Consider the following 12,021-nt stretch of genomic DNA (forward strand, 5'->3'; position numbering starts at 1 on the left):
TCACCCAACTCCAACTCTCCCCCTTTGGAACAAGCCGATCAACCTGAATCGTCTGCCAATGAAGTCAAGGCAATCCAAAGAAGGAGTAAGAGGTCCTCTAGGAAGTAATTCCTTGATCTTTCCTCTTTTTTATCGCTCGGTTTCTTTTTTCTTAGTGTTTTGTAAGTAGTCAAGAACCTTGTGAATTTCATTGGGCAGCCTGTAAATTTACTTTTGCAACGCCCAAAATGATTTTTTACAACCTAAATTTTGCTCGGTAGTCCTCACCACTTGTTAAAATCCAGTTTGGAGGTCAAAACTTGAGATTTGCAGGGTGTTCAGTTTACAAAGTGCCACCCTGCAAAAGCGGGGCTTGTAAAAGTCTGCATAGGTAATCTCATTGTTACTTTTATGGGGCACTTTTTACATGGCCTCCCTTTGCAAGGTGACAAATCAGGCCACCCCACTGTAAAACTACACATAGCCCCCCCAAATGTACACTTTTACAGGGCCCTTGCTTTACAGGGCCTTGTACCCCGTAAAAAGGACTTTGTAAAAATCATCTGCCCCTTTAATATGTAAAGTTAATTCTTTTCATATGATTGGCACATTAAACAGGGGATACAACAAAGCAAACAGCCGGATAGATTATCCCCTAGCGCGGTCCTTGCTGTCGCGATGCAGCAACTTTCGTGAGTTGGGCAAGGTGGTGTCAAAGGTAGCCTTCAAAATGTTCCTGAACTACTTGCCTCACACCAGCCACAGCCCACAAGTGACAAGCGACTTGCTTGGATTTACCCTCCCTCTCCTTCAACGAAAAAGTCCTTGCTGATTTTGTTGAAGTTCCTGAAGACGCTCTTGGTGCACAAGTCAACCCCGGACCTGCCGCGGTCTCAGTTGGCGGCATGTGGGACAGCCAGATTTGCTGTGTGTTCATCAGAGTAGCACTACAAATGGTCATCATCATCCCCTTTGTCAATTGAATCCTGCTTGTTATGCTGATTGATATCTGTTGTTCTTCAATTCCTCACAGGGTGGCATGGCCATAGAAGCTAACCCTGGACCTGCCGCGGTCTCAGTTGGCGGCATGTGGGACAGCCAGATTTGCTGTGAGTTAATCAGAGTAGCACTAGAAATTGTCATCATCATCCCCTTTGTCAATTGAATCCTGCTTGTTATGCTAATTGATATCCCTTGTTCTTCAATTCTTCACAGGGTGGCATGGCCATAAAAGCTAAATTTGTCTTAGATTTACTTTATGGCAAAGATAAAACAGATATCAAAGTCAGACTGATCAAGTATTTGGAAAATGAAATTCTGAAAGCAGATGATTGATTTCTAAATATAAGGTTTTCCCATGTAAGCGGTCATTTTTCCTTTTTCCATACGGCAACCTTTGAAGTTTGGATCTTCTTCAAAGACATTCCGCGGTCGTATTGAGATTAGACAATGGTCTTCTTCACCCTTCCTTCCCTTTTCTTCTTTATTTACTTCCTTTTTTTGCTAATGTGATTGATTTAAAGAGTGTGTATTTTCAGCCAAGTATCACTATCTAAACCCAGGTGAAAATGACAAAATGTCCTACTTTCCTCAAAAACACAAACCATTAGAATATATTTATGCAGCATAATAGCTCATTTGGAAGTTTTAACACAAATATTCTGGGCTACACTTTGGGTTTCCAGAAGGGTAGTTTGTCAATTTCAGAGCTGTACACCAATTTGTTAGGAATATCAGGTTGTGAATCCAATTTTTCAATCAAAAATTGGAAATGTGTGCCATATGTTTTTCTTCATGATTCTTGGAAACTGATTTTTACATAGCCAAGTGCGGTAATCTCATGTTTTTGCAAAAAATTGGAATCAATGGTGAATTCAGAAATGGGGCCAGCTTTATTCACTCCAAATATTTACTACATGCACTCCAAAAAAGGAGTGAACGTGTGTCTACGCCAATAAATGTTGGAGTCAACAAAGGTTCACTCCAAAAGTGTGCTAAATTGGAGTGTTCAGAAGTTCACTCCAATATATATCTGGAGTCATCCTTTGTTCAATCCAAAAGTGTGCTGAATTAGAGTGTTCAGAAGTTCACTCCAGTATTTATTGGAGTGATGGTCCTGGTCATCAAGAGGGGTGTGTCCTCTCAATGACCGGTTGGTCCCAGTCATTGAGAGGGGTTGTGTCCTCTTGCTCAATGGCCGGTCCATCCCAGTCATTAAGAGGGGTGTTTCCTCTTGATGGCTGGTCTGTGCCGGTCATTGAGAGGGGTTGTGTCCTCTCAATGACCAGTTGGTCCCAGTCATCAAGAGGGATATGTCCTGCCCTTGGGGGGCGGCCCAGACCGGCCATTCATGATGGGAGGAGTGCTGGTTTTGAAGTGCCCAGGTTTTCACTCCACACCAGCCTGGGGTGCATACTCCAATTTTTGGGGATTTTTGGAGTATTCCACACCAAATATTTTGGAGTGCATGGTTGGGCACTCCAATTTTTGGGGATTTTTGGAGTATACCATCATCCACTCCAAAAGTTTTGGAGTGAACTACTATTCACTCCATTTTTGGAGTGCATGAAGTAAACCTTTGGTGTGCATTTAGCCTGCCCCTTCAGAAATTGAGACTTCCACTTATTTATCTGGTGCTATAGCAGATGTCCAATGTACTTCTTGGAAATATGTGCTTGGACTAGTTAATTACCGCAAATTACCCTTGCAGCGGCGAAGCCGCCTTGGCCTCTAGTATTGCTTATAGTACCTGAAAAGAAGTTGTTAATTTTTCTTTCTGAAATATGCTGGTATGTCACAACTTAGGTAGACTTAAGCATAGATTTATCATATTCAACAGATTGCTTCCAACACCATTTTATTAATCATATTAATTCAATACTCTTGTTTAGATACAAGGCCTTTTGTTGGTACTCAGTCTTGTGCTTCAGTGCAGCATTCAATGTTTGGTCATTAGCAGCAGTCAATTTGGTCAGATATATATGGAATTCATGAGAAAGGGTGGCTTGTGGCAGGCTACAGGCAGGCAATGTGTTATTTCTGCTCAGAGATAAAACAAGAGGAATCTACCTTGCGGGTGCCATGACCCACCAAAGGGACACACCACAAGCAAAGGAAAAGAGAAAAGCCCACATAAAAATATACGTAAGAAGGCAGGGATGCAGAGATCACACAAATTAAGACGCAAGAAGGCTTCTGAATTGCGTGAACCCGTCCGCCAGTCTGCTCAACGCCGGGATACCCACCCACCACTTGAAGCAGCCGTTGAATCCAAACAACAGCCCAGTCGCATCCGCGTCAAGAAGCGTTGCATACTGGAAGATCACTCTGATTGCAACTCGCCACCCACTAGCCTTACCACATTGAAATCTGCCTCTACAAATAAACATCCCAGAGCCTCCAAATTTTGTCCCAACCTTCTCCCCCTTGTCCAATTAAGTATAGTCCAAACAATCTTTTTGGGGGCCATGAGAAATTTCAAGTAGCGGGTGGGCCATTTGCGTGGAGGGAAGTCTTTTTGCTTGGTAGGCTGCTGGGTCCTGTGCAACAACAATCTGGCGGCAGAGCTGAACTGGTGTATGTAGTCAGGATGGTTGCAAGGGCCTGGTAAAGGTTGTGTGGGGGCCATGCGGAATGACAAGGGGCATGGCAATTGCATGGATGGAAGCCAATATTGAGCAACCAGACAAAATGTTGCTGGGGATGCAGACACGGTTGCCAGGGCGGAGCAATGCAGTGATAGCGCCACAGCAGTGGCATTGGTTGTTGTAAAGGTGGGGCAATGGTGAGACTGGTCACAGAGCAAAGTCTATGAATACTCAACCTGAAGGAAGAGTTATTTCCTCGGGCTGGCTTCCAGCCAGGGGGTTGTCTCACCCCTGTCTGCTGTTGCACTTGCGCAGTTTGGCAGGGGAATAATCTTAGAAGCATTCAACTTTGGCATCACTGTAAACAAATCAAAGAAAATGGACCTGATCACAAAGGCTGCAGTGGAAGTGATGCTGTTGTATTACTCAAAATGCAACCCAGCAAAGTTTCTTGAGGTTTTTTTGAACCAACATATTTTTGTTTCATGCTTAGTTTGGATTGGCAAAAGGACTGACCGGATCAAGTATCACCAAGACTTCATGCTCACCAATTTCCCAAAGACGCACAAAATGAGAATCTTCCCCTGGAGATCATATTTCTTCAAGACATCTGAACATCTCAAACTCCTTCAAGTCAAAATTCAACCCCACTCAACTAGACTTATTTCTTCAAAAGAAGAAAGTAAGTTTTTCTTATTTCTTTATGCAACTGAAGTTCTTTGTCAATGAATGGTATATTTATGCTCTCTAATGCTACAAGCTGACAGGAGTTTTTATGGTTCACAGGAAATCAAATATGATCAGTCTTTTGATAATTCAAATCATTTATTTTTTTCACTCTCTCATCAATCTAATTTTTTGCTAATCTTTCTTTGACTTGATATTCCCTTTTTTTCTACACCTTGATCTCTTTTTCACCTTTTTCTTCTCTTTTGGAATACTAGAGACCAAGGCGGCTCCGCCGCTGCAAATTCAGTGTTAGGCCTCTACAGATTAATTACACAGTTCACCATTATCCCTTTTTACATTGGTAAATTTAACATTAGTTTCCTAATTAGAGGGTGTTCAAAGTTGCCTTGCGTAAAATCATATTTAAGCTGAAAAAATAGGTTCCAACCAAAAACTCAAAACAGAGCAAAGTTCCAGAATTGTACATAAAAATTTATCACTCAAAAGTGTCATGATTTTATGATTTTGTGATTTGAATTCAACTCTCACTGATTTGTATGATCAAATTTTTATGAAACAAATTTGGTATTCAGAATTATAGAGGTCAAGGCAGCTTTGCCGCTGCAAAATTTAGCTTCAGTTGACTCACCTTCTCTATTTACTCTCCTTGTCTCCCCGGCATTCAAATCTCATGCCCCCCCCATTTAGCCTCCAAGTGTAACTTCATACAAATATATCCAATATCCCTGAGACACATCAGGTTTTCCTTGCAAGGCTGGCCCCCCTCTATTACAACCATCCATTAATTATAGAAAAGTTTCACCAAAAATAATTCCTTCCCAAGCATGAATTTTTTTAATCATTCCAAATTTTCTAGGACCTGCTTATAGCCCAGAATCTCTTAGCTTTGAGCACTTGTGTCCCAGCCATGGTGGTATAGCAGGAGGGCTCAATTGTATGTAGGTGTCCTTAGGTTCCCTAAGATGATTGTATATGGATATTATGACTGGAGATAAAGTTTGGCTGGTACCTTTAGAATTCATGCTTGCTACTGTGCACAGCTAACCTCTCCAGGAACATGTATGATCCTGGATACAACTGAAAAACAAAAGACATTCTTTTGCTGTCTCACAGGCAGTTGGTTTTGGTGTATGTTCTTTATTTCTTTTGTTTACCATCTACCTAATTGCTGACCTCTCATAAATTTGTGGCTGCAAAACAAAATAATCATGAGAATACAGAAAGAAACAATCAAAAAACAATTTTTGATCAACTGGCTTGGCTCACTTGAGCACTACTTCAAGAGCAGCACTTTTCTCAAGCAACATCTTCAAGTGGAGGGGGTGAGTGGGAAAGGGTGATGGGGACAGGCAAGCAAAATTTTCCAGATATTGTTGTTGGGTGCGACACATTCACAGCCAAAGGATGCGTTGTGGGTGGGAGGGAGCTTGTTAAAGGTCGAGACAAGAGAGCGATGCGAGAGCGGGTCGGCGGCGGACTGGTCGGCTCGCGCGTCGAGTGACATACAGCTGAATGTGCGCGAGATCGGCGGGGTGGACGCGGGTGTCAAGGGCGTCGGTTGGCCCTTGTGCGTTGCAGAGCTGTCTAGGAGCTGAATTCAGTCCGTTCTTCCAAGTCCCTGCACAGAGCAAAAATTAGTTCAACACGACTTCTTTTTCTCCTTTGGTGGCTTTGGAGGAGAAGTCTGGGAGGGCGGGTGAGAAGGCTTGAGGGGTTCAGACTTGGCGGACTCCAAATTCGAACTGCCCTCTTGGGCCGGCAATTTAGGCGGTTTGATCGTCCGATCCGTCGTCATCTGCCTCGGCGAAGAGGTGGTAGCTTGAGACATCCTCATCTGTGTCTCGTGTAGCCCTCTGCTAGAGAGGCTCTGATTCGATGCCGAGCTGATCCAACAACGAGCCATCTCGCCACCCATGTTACTACCAAGGTAATGCAAACTTCCGCTACCCTTGGACCCTTTGGTCAAGCCAAAGCTGATTGACTTGCGCGGCCCGTTTCGGTTTTGGTTTTGGAAGGAGCTGGTCGAGCGGGGCGAATATGGAGCTTCAGAGGAATTTCAGCGGAAAAATGGGGAAGCATTGACAGGGGAAAGGAATGTGAGGCAAAGGAACGGCAGATGTGACGTACAAGTCTGAGTCAGGTTGCGCCACGGTGGTTTGTTAGTGCACAGTGATGATAGGGTGGTGTGTTGGTGGGTTGCAGATAGCGACGGTGGATATGTACAATGTCATGGCAAGGGTAACGGTGAATTTGATTCAGAGGGAGTTGAGAAAATGGCGGCGGCGAGTCTAGCAACGCAGCGAGGAACAAACTGCTTAAAAGAGAGGCAGTGTTTGAGACTATCGATCCCCCAGGGTGATTGGAGATGCTGCACTTCCAGCTATCCATCGCCCTCAACCCCTCCGCTGTTGCACATGCGCAGTCTGAGGGGCAAAGAGTGGGCCCCCCACGGGTCCGTAGCCTTAGCTGCTGGCCGGGGGCCTTCATGTCCATCCCTTTTGACCCGCGCGCTAGACGCGGGCTGGGGGGTGAGCCTGAGTACACAGCTCTGCTGTTGTTGGGGGGCTAGGTTGAGATTTTTTTTTTGAATGATTATTGTATGGAGATTAGTGCGGTCATTTTTTGGAAGTTTTACATAAGGGGAAACCCTTGATTTTTTTTTCTCTCTTTTGTTATTTTATAGGGGGAACCCTTGATCCTGTTTTTTACAACTAGGGTTTAAGGGCGGCTGCGCCGCCCTGCAACTGTTGGCGCTTTTAATTGTGAAAGTGTAAAAAAATCTAATTGTTTGCATTGTATTACTGCAAGAAGTCAAACAAAATTGATGTCAATTCCCGGACTCTGAAACATGGCGAAGAGCCTAGTCTAGCATATATCCTTTCACAGAGAAAATAAATGCTTTTTGGCTTGGCATTTCAAACCTTCCCTACAAAGGCTACAAAAACACTTATTAATAATCAATAATAACACAACTAATGCAAGACATATGTATTAAATACATTCAGAAGATCTTTAGAACCTCCAATCTGAAAAATTGCCAAATTTTCTGGACAAGTCACCCGCAATAAGGTTACATACAGTTGACCATGGGCAAAAACTTGAGATTTCAATACAAGCACTACTTGTTTCAATGTTTGGCCCCGGCTCTTGTTAATGTTCATTGAGAAGTATGCTACTACAGGGAACTGATTGCAATAGAATGAAATCTTAGCCTGGTCTTCACCCTTGTACCGGAGTGTTATATTTGTTAATGTAACTTCTTTTCATTTATGAGAGCCTGTCAAGATATTTGCACCCATTTTCCACCTCCTGTTGCACAAGCCTTGCGGAATGTTCAGGTTCTGTAGTAACATTACTAGCATACCAACTGCTAAGGATAAGCTGTGCTCAGGAAAGCCAGGGAAATCCAGTCTGCTAAGACTTTCCTCTGCCAACAAGTCTAAGGATTCATTGTCTGGCTTATCAACCAAAATTGAGGTTAACACTTCTACATTCATCTTTTTGAGTACCGCGTGATTCAGAGCTCAAGTATCAACATTAAGTGGGGCCAGGATGCATCTTGAACTGAGATATTCCATGTAACTGTCTTGTGTTCTTTGACATTCAGTCTTGATGCCTCCATATATATACTTGACAGAATTCTGGATGAGGTCATCTGGAGAAATTGCCAAGTTGACATTGATTGTTCCAAGTTGCACCTTCTTGATTGATGTGGTTTGCAATCTCCCTTCGCCGAGATCAAGTAGTTCTTGACCGCTTCAGTGTCCTTGCTTTGCCTCAGCCTCATGTTAAGGTTTAAAGCGTGCTTTTTGACTGCTCCCCATAAGGACAAAGATTTTAGAGTGGCGTGACAAGACCGCGGACACTCTTCCAACCCAACGACGGGAAGAGTTTGACAAAGGTCACCCAGAAAAACAACACACTTTCCCCCAAACGGGTGTGGATTATTTGTCAACAGTTGCAGTGATATGTCGACGGCTTGGATAGCTTGGAGGTGCATCGTCACAATCTCGTCCCAAAAAATGATGTCGGCTGTGATCATCTCACAACCGCATTTTGTCGAGGCATCAATGCTGCACAAGGTCTCATTGTTAATTGTTAATGGGAGCTTGAAAGCAGAGTGAGCCGTTTGACCTCCATTGAGCAGGAGCGCTGCCACCCCCGTCGATGTAACAAGCACACATTTCTTCTGGTTGATTGTCAAACCATCAATTAAACTGTCGAGAAGAAAAGTTTTACCGGTCCCGCCAGGTCCATCCAAGTAGAATGTTTGTGGCACTTAGTTATTGACCGCATACATCACACCATTGAAGAAGACTCGCTGCTCCGGAGTAAACATCATTTCATTCTTCTCCAAGCGGGCACTGATCGCGGCGAAGTCAAAAATATCTTGCGCTCCATCAAACATCTCCATCAGGAATTGATCTTTACAGGAAAGCTTCAACCCAACGGACTGGAAACAAGACATAATGTTGGTATCAATATTGGCACATCTATTCTGGGACACGGTCTCAGCTTCCCGGAATTGGCGAACATCTTATTCTGGAAATTGCGGGGCCCGGAGAGACATTGTAGCCTGGGACACTGTCTCAGGATCCCGGAATTGGTAGTATTCCGGCAACGTGTAGGCCTCGGAAGGAATAGCATACCAACCCGGGAAACAGAAATAGTCTCAGCTTTCCGGATTTGGAGGACATCATCGGCTTCACATTCTTGCAACGCACACAGACAATGGAGGGGAAAATAGTAACTTGATGTTGAGAAACATAATAGGGTCGGAAAAGGAATAAGGCGAGGCGGAAGTCGTGGTCAGTTGAGGTTGGGGGGAAAAGTATAAAAGGATACGGCGTCTGGGGTAGTTGAGTTCACCACTTGGCTCTTGCTCGGCGCCAATTGCTTAAAGAGCCAAGTGGTCCAGGTCATATTGTACCTGTAATTTTATTTTACAACTGGGGGAAATGCTGCCAATTTTTTTTTGTGGTGTTCCTGTCGGTCCGCTTAATGTTAAACCACTGATTCAGATAAAACTGTGTCTTTAATAAACTTGGATATACACTGATGTTGGAATTTCTCCTTGACATATGATATAATTCCTCATGTGGAGCCTGAAGCCCTGTAATCACTGGATCAACCCCAACTTCAAGTCTCTTTATCCTTTCCTCCCTGTCCTTTCCTCATTGTCCTGGCTTCCTTCTTACTGCCTCTTGAGTCCTTTTCCAGCCTTTTCCTTGCCTACATGCTGTTGCTTTCCCTCTCTCTCCTCCTTATCCCATCCCTCACTTTTCTCCACTCTTCTTCCCTTTCATTTGCAATCCATTTGAGTTTCTCAACACCTAGCAGTTACCCATTGTCATTGACTATTTTATATTTTATTGAATTCCTCAGGAAACTCAACATCCATTAACCAATTCATTAAATTTTTCAACATTCATGGTCCGCAGCCAGTCAACTCACATGCAGCAAACTCAATTTGGTGAAGAAACCAAAAAGGTCTCTTGGATGATCTTCTGATTTCATTCTGATGATTATCATATGTCTACTTCTCTTTTAATTTTTTCAGTTTTCTCTCAATTGCAACTTCCTGTTGTTTTTCTTCTTTTGGCCTTTCCAAAAGATTCATACATATCACAGGCTAGGCTCCCATATGGCAGTTCTCATCAGTAAACAGCCATTTTCAGCAATTCAATTGCAAATGAGCTGCGGGCAAACAACGGTCTGAGACCTCATCAGCAAGCAACCGACCTTATGCCACCTTTGGGCAGTGTATGCAACCCAGTCTCAGTAAGACTACACTTGCTTCACTTGGGCCCTGGGCAGAGTCAGACCGGGGGACGGACCAGGCCCCGGGGGTTATGCCGCGAGTCGCTAGGGGCGGGCACCGAGCCTGACCCGGCCAGAAAAGCAGGACGAACCACAGCACGATGAACATCTCACACCTCGAGCGCTTCCTGACGACCTCCCCGGACACGACAAGTGGAGCCGACGAGCCGCCGCTCGACCTGGACAACATCTGTCTGCTCCGGGCCCGGTCGATGCGCAAGTTCGTGCGGGCGCTGGAGAGCATCGCGACGCGGTACGCGGGCGACGGGGACGAGGAGGCGGACGACGTGGTGGACCTGGCCCGGCTCGAGGTGGTCGAGGACCGCGGATACATCCGCAACCGGCTTGCCCTCCAGCCCCTCTCCTCGCCCAGCTCCAACAAGGGCAAGCAAAGGGCCGACCCCCGTCTCCAGCTCTTCGACCTCCTCGACCCTCCCTCTCACGACGCGGATCCCGACGAATGGGGCGAGATTGATGGCCAGAGCGGCGGGACGGAGGACGAGGACTACACCAGCGACGATCCGGATTCCTCGTCTGTTATCTCAGCCCCTTCATCTTCATCATCGTCATCGTCCAGAGAGAGTGGGGCGCGGAAAACCCTCGCTCTCCAGGCCCCACCGAGCGCCTCAACGCTGAGCCAATCCGCCCCAGCCTCGCCCCCCGCCCACCCCACCCCTCGCATCGCCTATCTCGATCCGCGCAACACAGTGACCAATGCGCTCTTCGAGCGGCTCAAGAAACGCGTCCAGGAACGCGCGTCCGACATCTCCCGCCACCGGCTCCACAAGGCCTCGACGACGGGCCGGGCAGAGGAAGAACCGTGCGGGTTTTCGTCGCCAAGCTCCGTCAGTTCATCTTTTCCAGCGGCCACGGGGCTTCTCCTTCTGATCCATGAGGAATAAAACTGATGTTTCTGGGTTGTGCACGTTCGTAGTCGATGGCCACGTCGGCCTCGCTCTCGTCGGTGCTGACGACGACGGCGCCGATGCTTTCGCCGTACCTGAAGCGGCTGCTGCACGCGAGCGGGACGACGCGGGAGGGGCGCACGGGAGCGATGATGGCGGCCCCGCAGACGCCGTCGACGCTGCGTCGGAGCAGCCCTGCACCCGAGCCGCGTCCCATCTCCTCGCGGAAACGGCCCCGCCCCGCCTCGCCCGTCCTCTCCTCCTCACCGCCCCGCACCGTCGCCCGCCCCTCCCTGCTCTTCTCCTCTGCCCTCAACCCTGCAACACTCGTACCGAACCCCCCTTTGCCTTCGATGTCTTCGGCCCAGCTTGACCAGGAACAGGCCGACGAGGCCGACAGACGGGCCCGCGAAAGCTCCGAAGACCCCATGCTCCTGCCCGCTAGCTCAAAGAAACGCAGACACTCCAAACCTCGGGCCTCGGGCCCCCCTCTGCCCTGACCCACAAGGACCGCCCTGCTGCTTGAGCAAGACTTTTTTTTTTTTTTTTTAGTGCTTATTGATTTGACATTGCGCACTTAAGTATTGTGTTTTGAAAAATGCTTGGTCACTTTTCCAAAATTAGTTCTGCAGCGGAAAGTTTAAAAGCTACACTTTTGATGTCTGGGAGGCTCTGGTAGCTGGATATGAGTAGAATCTGTGGGTGAACTCCATTTCTGGAATACATCAAGTGAAGTTGGTGTTTTTGTGATGGAGGGGGAGATTACCCAAATCTCCAAGAATTATTCAAAACACAATACATGCTAGTAGATTATATACATACAATGATGTTTTGAATATGATACATGGTTGAATAAAGCCAGTTGTTTTTATTGTTGAGTTTGAAGAATTTTAGTCCGGCTGATTTTTAGAGAAGAAGGAAAAAAAAGGGAAGAAAGCACCCAAAGAAAGTGATAACAGAAAAATCCATCTCTTTTGACAAGTCTGAACCTTTGCAAAAGTCAAATCCAACTAACTTTTGTCACAACTGTGGCCCAGACA

At 46.1% G+C, this 12,021-nt stretch overlaps 2 protein-coding genes across 2 annotated transcripts; one reads left to right on the plus strand and one right to left on the minus strand.

Annotated features, from left to right (window-relative positions):
• Positions 1-5,895: 5,895 nt before the first annotated feature.
• Positions 5,896-6,159, minus strand: PtA15_1A595 (uncharacterized protein; the record flags this gene model as incomplete). The annotated part of the gene is made up of 1 exon (XM_053165638.1): positions 5,896-6,159. The coding sequence occupies one exon, from the start codon at positions 6,157-6,159 to the stop codon at positions 5,896-5,898; it is 264 nt and encodes an 87-aa protein (XP_053016810.1).
• A 4,018-nt stretch (positions 6,160-10,177) lies between these two features.
• Positions 10,178-11,481, plus strand: PtA15_1A596 (uncharacterized protein; the record flags this gene model as incomplete). The annotated part of the gene is made up of 4 exons (XM_053165639.1): positions 10,178-10,589; positions 10,785-10,925; positions 11,011-11,153; positions 11,350-11,481. The coding sequence occupies 4 exons, from the start codon at positions 10,178-10,180 to the stop codon at positions 11,479-11,481; spliced, it is 828 nt and encodes a 275-aa protein (XP_053016811.1).
• Between the last annotated feature and the right edge of the window lie 540 nt (positions 11,482-12,021).

This window comes from Puccinia triticina, chromosome 1A, assembly GCF_026914185.1.
Source record: "Puccinia triticina chromosome 1A, complete sequence".
In the NCBI taxonomy this organism is placed as follows: Eukaryota; Fungi; Basidiomycota; class Pucciniomycetes; order Pucciniales; family Pucciniaceae; genus Puccinia; species Puccinia triticina.